At 38.7% G+C, this 19,793-nt stretch overlaps 1 protein-coding gene across 1 annotated transcript in view; it reads right to left on the bottom strand.

Annotated features, from left to right (window-relative positions):
* The window catches only part of pde3b (phosphodiesterase 3B), a 54,921-nt gene that overhangs the window by 2,175 nt on the left and 32,953 nt on the right, over positions 1-19,793 (bottom strand). Inside the window, exons 2-14 of the mRNA XM_079248374.1 lie at positions 16,153-16,203; positions 14,853-15,098; positions 14,492-14,643; positions 11,847-11,947; positions 11,517-11,748; positions 11,325-11,416; positions 10,808-10,986; positions 9,580-9,714; positions 8,722-8,833; positions 8,415-8,528; positions 7,856-8,055; positions 4,869-5,072; positions 2,631-2,792 (exon numbers count right to left, since the gene is read on the bottom strand). Coding sequence (XP_079104500.1) covers positions 2,631-2,792; positions 4,869-5,072; positions 7,856-8,055; positions 8,415-8,528; positions 8,722-8,833; positions 9,580-9,714; positions 10,808-10,986; positions 11,325-11,416; positions 11,517-11,748; positions 11,847-11,947; positions 14,492-14,643; positions 14,853-15,098; positions 16,153-16,203 — 1,980 coding nt within the window. The remainder of the gene's footprint in view (positions 1-2,630; positions 2,793-4,868; positions 5,073-7,855; positions 8,056-8,414; positions 8,529-8,721; positions 8,834-9,579; positions 9,715-10,807; positions 10,987-11,324; positions 11,417-11,516; positions 11,749-11,846; positions 11,948-14,491; positions 14,644-14,852; positions 15,099-16,152; positions 16,204-19,793) is intronic.

Genomic DNA, 19,793 nt, shown 5'->3' with positions numbered 1-19,793 from the left:
AGTGTTTTGAGGATCATCATGCTGGAAGGTTCCTGCTCTGCAAAGGTTTAGCAGACTGTGAGATACTCTGACTGTAAGGACACTTTTTTCTGGACAGAAATTTATGCTGCTATTTAACAATGGCATTGGCCCAATGGCCCAAAACCTTTAACATTCATACAGTCTGTACATGATTAATAAAATTGACAGTGATGGTCCTAGCCAGGCTCATGCCAAACATTACATTTATTCTTTTATTTATTTTATCGAATAATATACTATGCTCACACTGTTGCCCAGCATTTTTTTAATAGGCGGCAGTAAAGCTAAAATTATGCAGACTTTTGCTTAGTTTCTCTAGTATCCTTTTTCTTGGACCCATCCAGAGAGTATAATGTTCGGATGTGATATCCATAGCTGCTGAGCTGTCACATTAAATCATAAAAGACACAAACAGGAGTATCATAGTTAACATCTCCCACAAATCTTAAGTATGACCAAAGCTGAAGTGCACATGTAATTCATTATCCATGATATTATATGGCTACTTCAATCAGCTTTCCTCTGGTGCTTATCTGTGATCACAACCTCTGATTTGCTGACCGTTACTGTTTTTCCTCAGTCTGCTAGTCGCCCCACAGGATCTTAGTTCTCTCATTTTCCACCACCTTAGGAGGTGTATCCTGTTTCGATCTTGGGGTCTCCATTCCATATTCTGCACAGATGTTTTGGTACAATACGCCAGGAAATTCATAATGGCTTTCCATGTATTCTCTTCCTGTCAGTATTTTACACTCTGCTATTATGTGCTGGATTGTTTCAAGGGCATCCTTTCACATTCTGCACATGGGATACAACCTGGTGTGGCAGATCTGAGCTTTTATTACTCTGGTGCTTAAGACATACTCCTGTGCATGTCATGGCGTTAGAGCTGTACAATATATGGTTTGAGCATTGTCATCACAAATGTGCGTGTGTGCAATAGTCACATCACAAGTCCTGCAATGTAGGAGGCAAATGAACTCAACAGGTTCATTTATCTATCTATGACCTGCAGAAGTGAATGGAGAACCTGTCCATGTTTGTTTATGACTGGTCCAAAGTGGCCAGTTGTAAATGAAAAATGATCAAACCAAACATGTACTCAGAACGTAGAGCAATGAAAGCAAGCACCAAAAGCTAAGAAAAAAACTGAAATACAGACAAAAAACAAAAATGTAGCATTATAACTTCTATTAGCAGTAGGTTAACAGTCAACAAGGTGGCAAAAGTGCAGCATAACCTAAAGTGCTATTCAACTATTCTGTGGAAAATTCCTGTAATATTTCATACTGCTTTATAAAGAGCTGGGTTAGAAAAAAAAAAATCGCACATGAAGTTTTGTCTAATATCATGCAGCCCTAATCAGCACCTCCTTCATTCCAGCCTCATGCGCACGATTTGATCATTTTCACAACTTCAGCTATCTGTCAGTGGTACAGTACATCCCATGCAGTGTTTTTTTTTTTCTCCTCTCCTTAAGTTTCCACTACCTGAGACATTCACACAATACTTCATCTTACAAATGGAACTGTGCTAGTTGCTTCATAGCTTTACAGGTAAACACTGTGCTGTGAAATAAGCCTTTCATGATCAACAAGCTGGATCGATTAAGCTAAAAAAAAAAAACCCAAACAGATTCCCACGACTTCCTTCACCTTCTTCATATGAGCCCCATTGTCACACAGGATTGCAGGATTTTAGAGCAACATTTCTGCTTGTGTGATATTACCCTGCCATTGGTTCAGAGGAGAACGGACAGTTTATTTCCCTGATTTCTTTTTATTTTATTTTTAAAACCCTGTGGCATTATATTGATTATTCACAGAAAATAAAATAAAAGTTTTAATTTACATTTTAAGTTTTACCTAAAAATACTTACAAAAAACTTGCATTCTTCTTTTTCTTTTTTCCCCCCCTCTGACAATTATTTTGATGGTGCTGACATGTAGAAAGCTTAATTTGATTCAATCAAATTCAACTTGGCAGAGGTGGATGGTTCAGTGGATGTTGGAGCAGCGGAAGCATTGAACCACTGTTGCAATCATCATAATCATACCTAAAGAATGTGAATTTAATTTTCATAAAATTTTCTGATTGTTCTTCAGTTTATTTTAAACATACTTAAAATAAACTTTACATGGTAAGAAAACTTTCTGAATGGAATTTACTCTGCAGAGGGATAAAGAAATGTCCCTCATGGTTTCCCATCTCTTCTGATCAGGTCTTGTTTAAGTTATTGATAGCACTGTTGTTTAGATAAGGATGAGATTGTTCAAAGGGTGAATTATGTTAAACATGTTGGTTAAGATTTCTTTTCTGCATACATTTCTGAGGGAACAGGATTACTCTCTAATGAAGTTGGGATGTTGCATAAAACAAAAATAAAAATCCAGTACAACAATTTGAAAATCCTTTTTAACCTCTATTCAATTGAATACACCATATACACAATATATTTAAAGTTCATACTGATAAATATTTTTTTTCATTGCAAATATTCACTCTATTTAATTTTGATGCCAGCAACACAAACAATTAGTGTTACATGTCGAATTCTTAATGCACTGATCATTACTGAACACACAGTAGTGTTAACATGTAGTCTGTACCTGCTCATAAAATTCATTGACGATCCCTTCTGTCCACTTGAGGTGCAAGTCCCGAACTTTGGCTGGTCCATTGATATCTGCCAGCTTGATACACACTTGACACACCAGAAGCCTGTCATTCTCATTGGTCCAATCAACTCCTGGACTATTCACATCATTCACCTGTTCAGACAAGAAGATGGTTGAACATTAAAAATCAAGACCTGTCACATGTGGTTGCATGCTGGAGTGCAGAAACAGTTTATAACTCTGCTATTTAAAAAAAAAAAAAAAAAAAAAAAAATGTTTGTCTGCTGAAATCTGACTGACAAATCTATCACCTGTTTAATGAAGTAAATTAGTCACGGCACTCAATACAATCAGCTGTGTTCCACCTTCTGCAGTCACAATCACCAGAGGTTGTAAGTCACGGTTTTGGTCATGGATATTTGTACCATAATCATAAAATTTGTTAAAACTTCTCAATTAAATATGTACCTCATTTTCTATGTCAAGCAGAAATAAAGCAATAAATTCTAGAAACAAATCTTACTAAAAGTACACCCTCTTAAAAATTCCATGCATTATGGCAGTGGTTCCCAAACTTCTTCTGCAGGGCCCCCTTTTCATTGATGACAATAATGTCAATCGCCCTCTCCCCCCATCACATGAACCAAAGAAACATACTGAAAAGTGGCTGCAGTTTAGTTCACTAGTGTTAAAATCGTGTCAGCATCAGTATCATCATCTATTCTTCTGCTATGGTGTGACACGTTTTAAACCAGGAATCTCTGCAAACTACTTCAGGTGAGCCGAGTTTTCAATGGTGCTTTAGTAAAACAATTTTGCTATGTATGATAGTTGGGTAGTTTATTTCTGAAGTAAACCCTGTGATAACTATGGGCACCTTCTGGGGGACCCGTAACCAACAGGCTTTGCTCCAAGTTCAGGATGAAAAGTCCCCAAGTGGTGTTGTAACTTGTTTGGCTTCACACGTCATAACATCAGATGATAATAATTTGATACATACAACACACTGTGGTCTGCTGATTACCCACCACTGATTAATACTACGACTGGACCATCCTGCTAACTCGACCGTAAGCAGGATGCCAGCTTGGCCCAAACTGGTCATCTTTCATCGGTCCCAGAGCTGATACGCAGAATTGATAATAACATGGAGAGGATGCGAGGATTCATGGAAATTGACCCTCCCATTCGGCTGTTTGGGGCTGCCTACCTGAGACCTGCTATGGACTCAAGGCCGAGGGCAAATTGTTTTCCTCGCCTGGAACCCAAACAACAATCATATCTGGATTCGGCTTCCCAGCGGCCTTGGGCTGGTGCAACCCACCCGAGAACGAAAGAAGAGATATTCATAGACGCTCTGTCCCCATCCTCAACCATGCCCACCCCTCCCCACCTGACTCACCGCCTCCCTGGACTGTGTGTGTGTCTCCATCTGAGTTTGTGCTTAAATATATGAGGTGTTTTTTTTCTGTATCTCCAGACTGCACCATCTAGAGGCACAGTCTGGAGGTACATGTTTATATTTCCCTCGACCCTCCCCTATGATCCTAATGTGTCTCTGTTCTTTTCTGTTATAAGGCGGCGCTGGTAAAACTGGCAGCAGGGCCTAAGCTTCAGTTCGGCTCTGTAAACTTGTCATAAATGTTAACTGTCTGTATGTCAAACCTTAGAAGAGCTGGCTTGAACCTTGAATTTCCCCTCTGGGATAAAAAAAGTATCTTTGATTGATTGATTGATGGATTGATTGATGGATTACCTATTCAAGCCCAGGGACAGATATGCTCCATCATATTTTCTTCTCTTTTTCTGAAGTACTTGAAGCCTTCTTTGCTGACTCATCATCGTTTCCCATTAGTTCTTTTACAAATATGTCCAGTGCTAAAACTCCAAGTTTTATTTAGCCTTGCTGTGCCCCCCCATGATAACTCCGGGCGCCCTTTGGGGGCCCCACCCCCCCAGTTTGGGAGCCATTGCATCATGGTAGGTTGGCTTCCTGCATTTAGAATACCACTTGGGGGCTCGCTTAGTCTTACATGGAGCATAAAGAAACCCAATAATGGCAAAATTTAACAGTGTGATGTCAACTTCACACTCTCTACTAATTCAGCATTCATCTATATCTGGCAGTCCTCAAATAAACACCATCTCGACATCTTAAAAGAAACTATTTCACAGAGATGAAAAAAATTGTAAATGTGCGACTTGTAATCAGATTGTTATGAATCAGACCTTGTTGTTGAACTCGGCCAGGAAGTCAAAGTGCTTCTTGAGGTCTGTGGCAAGTATGGCCTCAATGACAAGGAAGCGAAAACGCTTGAATTCCACATGATCTAGGTTGACCAGAAAGTTGTACTCAGGCTGTGACAGGTAGAGGCTCCAGGCAGATGCAGCATGGTGGTTCTCCAGGACTGAGCGGTCATTGTACAGCACCGCCTATAGTTTAAAAAAAAAAAAAAAAAAAAAAAAGAGAGAGAGAGAGAGAAAAGTCAAGTGATGAGAGAGGAGAAATCTGATGAGCATGAACATTCCTAATGTTTCCTATAGAATATTTGAAATTCATTTTCTTACATAATGCGTCAGCACATAGGCTGCAATATTTGTAATAGATTTAACAAAAGCAAGCGCTCAATAAATGAGATAAAAAGACACGAGGGTATTATGAAATGAAAGAGCTACAACAGGCTCAGACGTCTAGTGCAAGTGAAGAGCACGTTAAATGCAGTTACATGGACATCAGTTACCAAAAAAGACACAAGATCTATTTAACAAACAGCATGTCTGACAACCCGTCTATTAGCAATCAATAGGTTCAAGGTCCTTCTCCTTTCTTTTAACCCACTTTCCTAGGAGTAAACCGAGACAGTGTGGGTGCTATCACAGAATAGGTTGTGAAAATACAATATTTAAACAGGGGCAAGTGGTTAACCATTTCATTTCTCATCTTTCATTTACATGACAGAGCACAGCGACAAAGTATACTGGGATGGAATGACCATGTGGTGAGAAGCCAACCTTGTATCTGACCCCTACTTGAGACATGGTAGACAGCTGTTGAGAAACAGCTGTAAAAACGAATGTCAGGAAAAGAGATGTAAAGGAAAATGTTAACTCAAGTTAAAGATTAACCGCAAAACTGGAGACATAAAACATCAGGACAAACCACACGGATAAAAGTGAGGTGGCTGAAGTAATGCTAAAATATGCTTAAGATAGAAAAGGAATTTGAAATTCCAATGGTAAAGCAACACATTTATATGTCGTTACAACTATTTTCTAAAGTCCAGCAGAGGTTGTTCAGTGTTCAGATGTAAGTTGGGAAAAAAAAGGCAGCCCAGTGCCCCAGTCATTCCGTGTGCTGAGAAACTATAGCCTGTAAATAAAATATGCATGTCAACCGGTTTTATTATCTTACTTCATTCCAAATATAGTCATAATTTACTAAACTAAATCATGCTCTACTAAAGAAGACTTAAATCTGCAGATTAATAAATCAATTCAAGTTGTAAACCAGTAAAAACTAATTTGCCATAGAGATCTATACCATGCGTTTTGCATTTTAAACCAGAAGAGTTGCTTCCTGTTGCCCTTCAGATAAAATGCAAGTTGAAAACTCATATACTTTAGTTTATTATTTCAGTCCAGAGGGCTGCATCCATCTTGTATGTACATACCATATCCGTACAATCCCATTACTTTTAAAAGTAATTTATGATAGATAAATACCTTCTAATGTTGAATTTACTGGAGTGCTGATTCTCTGAAAAAGTAACCTTACAGCATTTCTGAGAAGAGTAAATAACAGCACAAAATCCAAACATTTGCTGTTATTTGTAAATGAGGAATGCAATTCTTGAAACCACCAGAGGTTTGGCTGCGAAGGTCTCATGTAAAGGTCTCAAATTTTTAAACCATGCCCATACATTTTATGTAAAAACTGCTCGGCTGATTTTTCTAATTTTTTCTTCTGATCATGGATCTTGGGAGTAATCTGGAAGGAGTTGTATGACAAAGGAATTGTTAAAAGGATTCTTGGCAGAAGTCTGTGCTCTCCGGCCACTTTTCTAATTTTAATAAGCTCATCATAATAAATTTTTTATAGTTATATATTATAGAAAAACCATGAGAAATTCTCCTAATTTAAGGAACGTATGATGTCTTTTAAGAAACAGGGACATAATTATCACCCCCGTGAAATTGTTAAAAATACTGTTGTGTAGCTGGTCACAAATTATCAGAATAATATACATTTCCTAATTAAATATTAAACTCATGACATATCTGTAAACTTTTTTGGTGCACTTGCATGCAGCATGAAGTTGACCCTTAGCAGCTTCTGTAATACTGTGGACATCCAGCCAACTTTACATCCACCTCCTTTCCGGCACTGTAGAAGCAGAACCTATTTCTACACACTGAGCTGACTGGTGTTTTGGAGCAGGTGTCTTATCAGATTTAAAGTAGAAGGCCATTGTTTGCATTTTACTAATGGTTTTATTATTTTTAGCTTCAAAGTCAAGTTAATACTATTTCTCTTACGCCTGCTAGGTCAGCTACAATTGAGCATCAACACAACACAGGATATATAATTTCCAAAAACATGTAGGTCTATCTGCCAGGAGGGGTTAAAATGGGTAAAACAAATCATGATAAGAGTCCCACAACATGATAGAGTCCCACAAAGACTGATGTTTATTGCACTACTGCAGAGAGGTAGTCATGTGACTGTCTGTTGACACACAAGGCTTGTCTCAGGTCAAGACGCCAAGATTTATATTTGCTTTAGGGCTGTTGGTTTTCAGAGGAAAAACAACATCTTCTTGCAAAGTATGACCATGCTGAGCAGATAACTTAAATATAGACAAAGAGAATAATGGTGTTGCATTATTATTATCTTATATTCATTTTGGCAAATAGCTTGAAGCACTGCTGTACCGGCTCAACGTATGTAAGACTTAAATATGGAACTTGTGAATGAACTAATGAAGCCCTGGAAGTATGTTAATAAAGCCATAAATAGGCATGCGCCATCAAAACACAGCAACATTTTCAAGACTGAGCATAACCTTCTTAATTTGTGTATCCATTCAGTCTTCATTGAACTATTTTGAGAAATTATAATCATGCATTATTTTTCAGAAACTCATACTTTAAACTTGTGATTCTCTGTTTCTATAAACATGAGTTGGTTCATACTGTAATTTTCAGAGATGTTGTACCTGAGGTGCATTAGTGGCTACTAGAAAGGCATTTGTGCGACCGGGATGGTCATAGTCGTGCATTGCAGCTGCTACATAAAGGGCCATGAGTTCCAGGGCAGGTATGTTCCAGGCCAGGCAACCATAGTTGTCATCTGAAATCGTGGAGCTCTTGGATGTGGCGTAAGATATCCTCCCAGGAGATATCCCACTATCTGAATCTGGGGAGTACCAAACAAAACAGGTGACATGACTTTTTCACATCGATGACAGTAGCAAAGCCTTATAACTTCTATTAGGGCTAAGAAAAAAACAATCTGCAGATACATTTGCAGAAAAAAAATCTTAATACCACCCTTGAGTTGTACCAGATGGTCTAATTATTTTTTCTGTTACTGTAACCCTTGTCATTTTAAATCAAAATTTTAAACTGCAGTAAATTAAAGCAGTTCTATTATATGCAGTTCCAAAAAAAAAAAAAAACAGTCTTCTGACAGGAAGAGTTTCATCATGCTGGGAATGAGTGAGCAACCATATGTCCAGATGACAACCTGCGCTGAACAGTCTCACTGGGATTTACCTGTGTCACTCCCCGTTATATGCTCACTGTGGATCTGCTGGAACCCAGGGATTGGTCGAGTGGTCAGGTACCAAACAGCATGGAGCACATCAGTAGCATGGACCCGGTTATGATCTGTGTTTTTTACAATAAAACAGGACTTAACTTATATATTTTTTTAGCACACAGCTGCAATTTTAGTTCATATCCATAAAATCTGCACGTTAGGTCTGCCTCACAATATTTACTGAAGTGATCAGACGATGCAGATGTACATCTCGGGATAACACATACAACAAAATTACACCTTGCACTGTGTAACACTCACAGGGAATGTCTCTGTAGCCATTTTCCAGAGCGCAAAAGTATGACATGAACTCCCTCACAGGGATCTTGAAGATTTCAAATAGACACATGTCTTTGAAAAGGGTGTATGTCACCTGGGGAAACACAAGTCAGGATTAATGAGAGCTCACTCTGGAGGCAAGACAACAAGCACCTTCACTGGTCAGTCAGAATACTTCAGTATAATGGAACATTGAATGATACGGAACTGAGGTTCTCCGGTTTGACTTTTACCCAGGATAATAAGTGTATTGATTGTATTTTATAGATAGAATGTTAATATTTGTAATGTTGCATATTGTTTAGCACCACATACCTTTCCTTAAAGGACTATGAAAGTGGGAAACTAGTGTTGCTGATATCAATTGCAGCAAAATGGAGCTCTCGAAAAACTCTTTACAAACCCAGACATGAAGATCTTTAGGATTGCCAGTTTCAAAGCACTTTTAAAGCTCTTTCTTCAGTCTAGTAGTTTTCTTAGCTTGACAGTGACCACATGGAATGCATTTTTGCAGTTTCTGAACAACATCACAGTGCAATCTCTATTCTGGACAACCTGAGCCTACTGTGCCAGGTTGAGCAAATGACCAGAATTTCTATTAATCATAAAGAATTGTTATATATTGGGCGGATGTGTGATAAAGAAATTATAAAAGATATAAGCAAGTCTGCCACCCACTTGCTGACTGTTAAATTAGAGTTATTATCTAAACAAAGAAAAATGACGGCATAACTTCATCTGTTTTCATTCCATTGTGAGAAAAAGATTTGATATCCAGTTGTTTTCTTTTTATTCAGGGAAGACAGACTTATACAGAGACAGAAGATTTGTTATACTAACATAGCTTAGGATCCTCCCAGTCTTCCCTCCCGTCTTGTCCACCAAGTCAAAGATCTGGAAGTTCCACGTGTTCATCCTCTCCATTAGAGCCTCGTGGTCCTCCAACATAGCATCTAACCTAAACTCCTTTTCACCCTGTAGACGAGCACCAAATGGTCAGGTGGGAAAATATATCTACATTCTTACATGGCTCAGAGAAGAGTGCTCTGCAAATTTAGCTTCACTCTGACATTCCTGGATTCTTATTAGACAGAACAAGAGAATAATAAAAACATGTTTAATTTACAACAAGGCTGTGAACAGTTTGCTCAGAGACATTTATGTGCTTTGCTTCTGTAGCAGCAACTTGCTAGTCTCACTTGGTAGTTGTTACTCCCTCTTGAAGCAATATATCAGATTTTACAAAGCTCTATCTAGAATAAGAAAAACAACTTTACCGTGTCATTTTTATATATGTAGTGTTACTCAGAGAAACTTGCACACCATAACGCTTGAAATCATCTCTGGTTTCCGTTTTGGATGCAGTGATTTTTGTTTTAGTACAATGAGAAAAAAGTGCTTGGGTTTTTTTTTTGCCAGGAACAGAAACAGTGCCTCCAAAAAAAATCCAGAAGAACTTTTTGATGGAGCCTACAGTAATAAAAAAACCTGATTTAGTTTGACTGTTTGTGTCAGTGACTGATCTATGGATTAGGAATGGGATGCCACTTCATCTACAGCATACATGTTCATATACATGTATCGCAGGTGAGCGAATACTTCTAGCAATATGGTGTATTTATATGACAACAATATTTTGATTAATGGCAGCTGAGATTTGACAATAGAGATATCTAAACTCTCAGAAATTGCTTTACTGATACTGGAAGGTCACAAGTGGGAGGAATAGTTTTAACAGATGTATATGCGTAAAAGAAAAAAATTATAGCTTAAAATTAGCTGCAGTCCAACTGGAGAATTCAAGAGATCCCAGACTGTGGCTTCAGTTCACAAAGTAATCAATGAGTAATGTTTATGGGTCAAATTATGGCTTGTTGTTGCACAACGACTGATTGTTTTTAAAGTAATCGCTTGAAGGTTTGTGAAGAGTGTGCTCCATGAAAGGCAAATTATCAGCATCCACATAAAAAAAATATAATAAAAATCAGTTTTTCCATCACTTTAGCGACTACAGATAAAGTTTGACAATGATGAGACGAGCATCCACAATAAAAAACAAATGCTCCACCTGCTTCTTCAAGCACACATCTGATTTCTGATTCTGCTGGTCTGCAGATGAAGTATTCTCCTCTTCTTCTGCCTGCCCATGGTTTCCTCCAGTGTCTGGCCTCTCATCTCCAGAAACATCAACCTCTGGGCTCTCCTCCCTGATGAGAGGCTCCCCTGAGAAGTCCAGCCCTTCACCTGCTATGTACGCAAACATGCAACATGATTTAATGCCATACTAGATGCAATTCCTTCAAAAGATAGGCCTGAAACTTATTTTAGTGTAATGTAAATTTATGGGATGTGAGTAAATTGTTACAAAAAAAAAAGTATTAGTTGATACTGTGGAAATTCATTACATGTTAACTTTTTCTCCTTTTGTTTCTCAAATTGCAGTATTCTTTACAGTCCAGCAGAGGGCAGCAGTACACTCGTATAACACTGGCAAAAGTGTTTCTGTGTCAATCACCAGCACACTGAACAAGACAGCCTCCCATGACTGCATTCCTTCCCATGAGGTGTATTAAATGTGTTCGTACCTGAGCGCCTCCGTTGAGTCTCACTGCTATACGACTGGTGAGACTCCCCAATCTCATTGCTGGAAACTCCCTTGAGCATCTGACGACCACAGCTATGATGGGTAACCATAGAAAAGACCAATTAAATGCGGAATTCTAATTTTCTTTCATAACCTGTATGATAAAATTATACCTCAGGTCTGAAGGTCTCACCTGGTGCAGAAGGGGAAGGCAGAGCTGCGAAGGCCCTGCTGGAAATCAGCGGAGCTGGTTTGGTAACCCAAGGGTTTGTGCAGGTTCAGATTGACACTCGGCTTTGTCAGGAAGTCCGCTGTGTCTGGAAACTCCACAGGCGATCGAGTGACAAGGGATGATGAGGAACCTGTACCTAATGCCGGAGGACTGTGGCTTGGTGAGGTGACAGGGCTAAGGCTGGGAGATGTGCCTGAAGAAAATGGAGAGAGTCCAGGGAAAGAAAACATCCCTGAGTCAAACTGTAAGCAATTCAACAGAGTGCAGCAAATTTGGGAGCTCAAGTCTTACCTGCTCTCCTAGGCCCTGCATGGTATGTGAGTGTGACAGAGGAGGACCTCTGCTTGGGAATGGTGAGGAGGTTTGCATTAGGACCATTGGACAGATTTGAGCTGGAGCACAACAGAAAAAATGTTTAATTCAGGGTGTGAAAAAAAGAAAAAAAAAAACAATGTTACAAATTTCCTTGATAAATAATCACAATTTCAGATATTCTCAGATATATTGCTTAACTCGGTGGACTAATCTACAATGTATTCTAAAAATTCAATGGTCTTACACCACTGTAACAAAAAAACATGATGATCTCATCATCAGTCATTTTCTGCCATCCTGTGGACACACACTGTAGAGCACTGCACTCCAGTGTGTGTTTTCTAGCAACTACTTTTAACTGAAAAACACAAGTGCTTCTTTCTGCATTTTAACATCAAGTGCCATATCTAAAATGTGGTTACACTTATTGCTTTGGTGTGTAGAATACAGATGTATATCATGTTTTACTCTGTGAAGACATTGCGTTCTATGACGCAAATAACTCATGTTTTATGCTTTCTCTGTGCAAGCCACAAACACAATAGAAGGAAATGATGAACCACGATATCTCCCAATTTCTTGTTTGTGATTGACACTTCAATGTTCAGAATGCTAAACAAAAAGCCCAGCCAGTGCTGTCATGTTTTACTGTTTTTTTCAAATATCTCTTTTGTCCTCAAATAACAGCTATTCTGTACAGGTCCAATCCGTCTCATGTGATACGCACAGTAGGCAATCTGGCTAACGTTTTGCCTTTAGCCTGATGGGATTAAAACAACAAGTTTAAAGTCATAAAAAAGTATACCAAAACTGGAGGTTTATTGTACAAAATGTGTCACATCTATCCAGTGTGAGGAAAAGAGTGGCACAGCAAGAAGAATTATTTTTCCTTTCCTCATCATCTGCCAAGGAGGTTATGTTTATGCCGACGTTTACCGTAACTTTCAGGCTATAAGACGCTATTCTTGCCACATGATTTGAATCCTGCAGCTTAAAAAATAATGCGACTGGTGTATGGATATTACTAATGTGTCATTTTGTGCTTTATTGACACACTGTCATAATGGAAAACACAATGTATATAATGTAGCCTTTAAGGTGATCGATGGGGCAGTGTGTGGCTTATGTCAAGGTGCGCTCTACAGCCTGGAAATTACAGTGTGTGTGTGTGTGTTTGCTTGTCTTTTTGTTAGCAACTTTACACAAAAACTACGGGGTGAATTTTGGAGGGTTTTTTTGTTTTGTTTTTTTGAGAATATCACCCAGTAGATCTTACTCTAAATTAAACTACTAAATTTTCAGGGAGGTCTGGGAGGAATTGTAGACAGAGGCAATTTTTAAAAAGATTCTTCATAATATGGGTGGAAATTAGGTGCTTGGCAGAGGTCTGCACTCTCCTTAAAATGATGTTTTTATATTAAGTGTGCAAACAGACAAAAGTAACCGTTAATCCCAGCAAGACTTAAGATGTAAAAGCAAAGTACATGAAGATCCAAATAAAGCCAAAGCAAATTTAGACAGTGGTAACAATATTCACTCCCTTTAAGTGAGGTTTGCATTTCTGAGGTGGTAACATCATGTGTGTGGTGTATGTGAATGTGAGGAGATCATATTTATTTGTCACCACTAAAGTGACCAATCATTCTAGGAATACATGTGTGAATATTACCTTTTTGGTTTACAAGAGATGCTGCACACTTTGGATAATAAGCTGTGCGGAGTCTTCCTCGATTTTCTCCCTGACAGAGTTTGTGTAATTAGACTTCAAATACTTTTGCAACGTTTAGCCTGGCTTTTATGAATGTTTTTCACCAAGTGTTAAGCTGTGTTGATAGACTTGATTAATGACCAATCTACCTTCTGAATAGTCTTCCTGCCTTGGCTGGATGCTGCAAAGAGGTTTACCTTTATTGTTTAAAGCAATCACCCAATAGATCAAGTCCCAGGCTGTTCACACTCTGTAAACGTAATCAGCATGCTCACTTTTTCTCATAAGTTTTTCTGATCTTCCTGCTGTCTATCAGATAGAATGAACCAAAAGAAAAATAATTCTAATAATGTATGTTTTACTCGCATTGCAACTCTTTAGCCAGCATGTTATGGGCTCACAGAGGCAAATGGCTTGTTCAAAACCTTTTACCTGCACAACAAGAGCTAGTTAGGTTAATTAATCGTTTTAAGTTCTCCCTAGAAATAAATGTGAGCGCAAATGGTTATTTGACCCTCTCTGTTGGCCCTGTGATCGACTCATGACTTGTCCAGAGTGTACCCCGCCTCTCGCCTGATAATTGCCTGGATAGGCTACAGCTTTCTCGCAACCCTAATTGGAGTAGGAGGAATGGAAAATAAACGATCTTAAGAGCCCCAAAAAACAGATATCAATCAGGGCTGTAATAAAAAAGGAACAGTCTGCATCTTAATACCATATTCACGTACCTTAATCTATGGTAAAAAGACTGAACATATATAGCTGTGTCTGTGCACTCTAGCATTCTGAAAAGGATCTTCTCTTTTTACAACTTTCAAGAAAATTAAAAAACACTTGACTTTACACAGCAGCTGCAGAGCCTCTTAAGAAATACATGACTAAAGTTAGCTAATATCTGCATTTCTTTTGATACCTGGTCAAGCTGAGGTCTGAATGGGGTCTCTTTCCATTGTTCCGCTCCCATCGTGATGAGGCGCCATCTAGAGGAGGGAGTGCAGTGGGTGCGGATGAGGTGGAACTGCGTCTGGGCTGAGGGGTGGGGAGGCTGTTTCTGCTGCTTAATCCCTGAAAGGTTGGACACACAAACAGATGATCCTGTTACACAAACATTCTCTAACTTCAGTTATAATAACTAGGAAACCTTGGGACAGGTTAAGACTGATGGCATGCACGGTTGGTAGAACTACTTATTTTCTTCATTGCCATTAAACATGTAGTGCAGCATTCTGTAAACAGCAGATATAAAGCAATATGCCATCCATAGAGATCTCTACCTTAATGCTCTTCCTGTCACTCCTCTCTGCAGATTCCTCCACTTCTACAGAGTAGAAACCAGGGAAGGGAGTAAAGGGGTTGACTCTGGGACGGCATGAGCCAGAAAACGTCCCCAAAAGGCTGGAGACACTGCGCAGAGATGCAATAGTGTTTGGCGACAGAGAGGAGTCCAACAGCAGGTCTGACACCAGATTTCTGGCCTCATTGATCACTGAAAGATCCACGCCGTTCCCGCTCACAGCACCCTGCCGCATAAACACATACATGAGAGGGCATTTCCAGTGCAATGCCTTTTCTGTAGATGGTTTTCCAGAAGTTTATGGTTTGTGTTGGCTCTTTTCAGGAGAAAAAAAAACTGTTACAATTATAAAGGGGTCTTTACATCTTTAATCTATGAAGCTGAACACAGTTTTTGATGCATACAGTTTCTAAGACCTTGTGTATCCCTTTGTTAGAAATTTTGCTCAAAACTCTGCTCTACACAATGTGATATTTGTTCCCTGCCCTTCTAATGGATACCAGAAAGCAGAAAGTTACACTAAAGTATTTTTTATCAATCACATAGTAATAAAATGAAATAAAATACAACAAAATATGCACAAAAAAAAAAGGGAAAAAAAGAAACGTTAATTTTTTTCTTCAAATTTTGTTAAGGGCCAGATTGAAAAAACTGACTTTTCTCCCCAGTCTTTCTTAGATCAAGCTTTATAAATGTTCAGCGATCTCATTTTTCAACTTCCTCTCCTACTTCATTCGTCTCCTGTTGTCTCCTAATCTCTCTTTTCTGTCTCATGTTTCATAAATAACAAGAGAGTAACAACAATTTCAGTTTTTAGAGAGGAAAATACACCATATCTAAATTCCATTTTGGAAGTAGAGCTCTGCTAATATCTAAAGTGACATCCCATAAACTGTAAGAGCAGTCCATCACCGTGTTTAATCCTTGCATTTTTAGAGCAGGTTTCATAAGAGACAATGTTCTGACTGGGTCTACTCTGTCAGGATCAGGAACAAATACTGACTTTTGGCCTCTGTGAGAGCAAAATACTTTGACAGATTACGCAAATTGTTCAAACAAGTCATACAAAGACTGAGAAAGATAAAATGTGGTATGACAATGATTCCAAGGGCACTGTATGAGACGTTTTACACAATGTGTACTATGCCCAACCAAAAAATGTGAGAGGAAGAACTGAGTGTCCTTTACGGGGAACTGTGGCTTTGCTAGTGGAAAGCTCTTTTCTCAAAAAAGCTGTATCTTCTGAATGACCTTCAAACCTCAAAACCAGTAGTACTGACCTGATACTGTGGCTTGTACCAGTGTTTTAGATCCCAGTCCCACAAGATCATCTGAAAAAAACATAAAAGAGCTGTCAGTCAAATGCCAGCACTGCAAGAGATTAAGAATAGTTTTTAAACAGAAGGAGCATGGGCTCCCTCTACTTTGAGTTTACTGTTGCAATGAGGGTACTGGCAGGTCACTAAGAGAGCTTCTGCTGTCTATCATGTCTGTTATCTAAACACACAGTGCAGCAACAGTTTACATTAAGGATTTCCTGCACCACTTAGTGCTCTTTCTACTACAGGTACTGTAAGCTACACCCTGTCTGAGCAAAAGCAGACTGAGGCCTTACGCTGAGAGCAAAAGCAGCAAAGCAAACCACTAAAACCACCATGGTGCGTATACAATAGAGTTATGAGATCTTATCAACCCCCAACTACGTCAATCGGCAGCATTTTCATGGTATCTGTTGATGCCCACACAGGAGCTCTCACACTTTGTAGAGTCAAAGCTGGCACAGGTTGTGGAACAGTATGTTGCTGAATGTGAAAGTGTCACACAGCACAATTTCTCACATGCCGCAAATGATTGAAATAAAAACAGGCAGTGAGATTGCAACCCAAGATATATTTAAACTAGATTTCATTACATGTAAATTACGGCTCTGCACATTGACTCCAAAAGCATGCCTCATAAAAATGAAAAAACAGTATTTGCTTTCATTTTGAATGTCATAAAAGATAGAAAAATAAAAATAATACATCTCACAAATGTTCCTTAACATAGCTTCCATGCAGTCTCGCCCCACACCACAAGAGGGACAGACATGGAGAACCAATTCATACAAATACAAGCTCTTCCACAAACAATCCACCACAATCCATAGCTCAGCACAAAATCACTGTCCTGTCAGGATTACACAAGGTACATCCTGCCACTTTAAAAATATCAAGCATGAAACTTTGGTCAAATAAAACATTTTCAAATTCCATCTGTATAATAGAAATGTAGTATTTATCAGCAAATAAACTACATTTAATAGAAAAACTAAAACCTTTTTTTTTTCCTATAGTGTTTTTGTTTTATTATGCTACCAATGAAGCATTTTCTTGTCTAAAAGTTACTACAGCAGGATTCAAATTTAAAGATAAAAAAAAAAAAAAACACAACATACACAAAACTGAACATAGGCTTGTTACATATGGTTTAAAAAATTCAGTGACTGAAGTTGTTAAATAGATGAATGAGTTTATTCCATTTTTTATAATTAGTAAACCTTTCATTTATCAAAGCGGGATGTTGGGTGTTTGTCATCAGCATCTGTACAATGCCGCCAAACATTTAATATGGCAAATAAGCCCTGCCATGGCAACCCAACACAGAGGCCAGCAAACAATGCTCCATACACCATGGCAACGAGATGGCGGGAGACGGCCGGAGAAAGAGTTGCTGGCCTTCTGATGTTTACGGAGAGAAACAGAAAGGCTGAAATGGAGAGAAAGATGAATAAAGGTGAAGGAGAGGTTGCTTTTAAAGAATGGATGACAGTAAAGAAGGGATGAGAGGTACAGGCAGAGATAAAAGACAAATTAAGACACAACCGCATTCCAAGTGTTCTGTTGACACCCAGTGACGTTCTCAAATGTCTGCAGCGTGTCACACAGTAATAGCAGAGTGCATGTACAATCTGCCAACACATCAACATAACAGCATGCTCTGCGTTTTACCTCTGCACAATCTGTGCACAATGGACAAAAACACAACCTCCTCCAACTCCGTAGAAACAGGAAAAGCTGGCTGAATTAGTAGAAGCGCTGCTGCAGCGAGAGCCAGGACAGAAATTATTTACAAAGAGGTGCTTTTTCAAGCTTTAAGATCAAAACCTTTAAGTTAACAATGGAAATTTTTTTTTGAAGAGCAAACACACAGAGACACACATCAGGCACTTGCACTCAAGCAACTGCACACACCAATTCTGATTTCTACGGCATTTACTAAATAACATCTGTGAAGTTAACTTTTGCTCAAATGAAAAGAATAAATATATATATTTTTTTATTTCTAATTTACTCTACGTACTCATTTTAAATCTATATAAAGTTTCTTTAATGTATAACAATATTTAGTGAATGCATAACAGCGCTTATGTATTTGAAATATATTTTTTCTGTGTAATATGTCAAAATTATCTTATACTTTCAGAGTATTTGACACTGTGATATTATTAGTTTTACTCCACTTAATAACAGAAAATATAATATAATTTTCTTGTATAAATTTGTCTTTTTTTAAATCTGTCCAACTGGTCATCAGAAAAGGCATGAATATAGCTTACAGATCAGCCATTTTCAGAAAAAAATAAGATGCAGCACATTTACGGACACTTTCTCAAATGCATATCCAAAGAAACATAATCAGACAAATCATAAAAAAAAGACATACATTAAAATGGACAGGCAGAAAAAAGAAAGAAAAAAAAAAAACAGGAAATACAAACACAAAAACAGCTCTTCATACACACACACTATACTTCAACATGAGACAGGTCATAAATATTTCCTAACAGGAGTCAATAAACCTGTGCAGGCTATTAGACGGTCAGTTGGTTACACCCGTGTGTCATATTAGCCAGGCTCTGCAGCTTGAGAGGTGCTAGAACTGATAAAAACATGTTAATAAGAGAGAAGGGGGGGGGCAGAGAAAAGGTATCAATGGCAAGCAGGCAAGCAGTCAGGCAACACATTTGTATGGAGAGGAGCAGGGCGATGCTGACGTCAGTCTGCAGCGACATACAGCGTCAGCAGCACTTTGAACATGCACACGCTGACAACGTGGACTGGGCTCTGGCTGTAGAGGGGAGGAGATGATGATATAGAGAAAGGAAACGCAGTTTTACACACGTGATATTCAGGACAAAGAGCTAAGCAGAAGAAAGGTCTATAGAGTGTATTGCACTGTGTGCTGCTAGCTTGGACACAGCTTAACATACAGCAGAGAGCTGTGCTTGCATCACAGTGCTAAAGGCTCAGATGATGGGAGGGAGCAGACTGGGATTAAAAAACTGTATTTGAACTTTTTACCTCATAGGTCCCACTGTGAATATCTTAAATTCAAACACATAAATATTTTGTACATGTAAAAAATATAAAAGATCTGTGTTCCAGGTGCTGGCTTTTGGTAAATTTGCTTCAATAAATGTACAAGTAAGATACTTAAAATGGTTTGATACAAACTGTACTCAACCAAAAATGGCAGATGAAAAACAATGAAAAGACTAAGCAGGTATGCAAGGAGAGGAAGAGATAATGTTCTTCAGCCAGATAATCTACAGGTCCAGAGGCTTGCACAAATCTTTCTGCATCAGCACAGCTCAGCTCACCGGCACAGAGATCAACAGATCCAAAGGGATAACTCTGGGTACTGCAGATGGCTGGGCTGCCTGTGGCTGTCACTGGTGTCGTCATGGGCAACCTGGCAGGACCATGGAAAATTCTTTGACTAAGGAAATGAGCTCTTTCAGTATGTCATGCCTCTCTTTCACACTCATCTACCACTTCAACAGACCTGCTGTTGTTTAGCGTCCACCAAGCACAGGCCAGTATCTCTAAGTGTCATTTGGAGTAGTTATTTCTTTATTTGTTTGATTCTTTTAAGTTAT

Source organism: Telmatherina bonti, assembly GCF_933228915.1.
Source record: "Telmatherina bonti genome assembly, chromosome: 1".
Taxonomy (NCBI): domain Eukaryota; kingdom Metazoa; phylum Chordata; class Actinopteri; order Atheriniformes; family Telmatherinidae; genus Telmatherina; species Telmatherina bonti.
The sequence above is the reverse complement of the archived record's forward strand: the minus strand, read 5'-3'. Positions and strand labels throughout refer to the sequence as shown.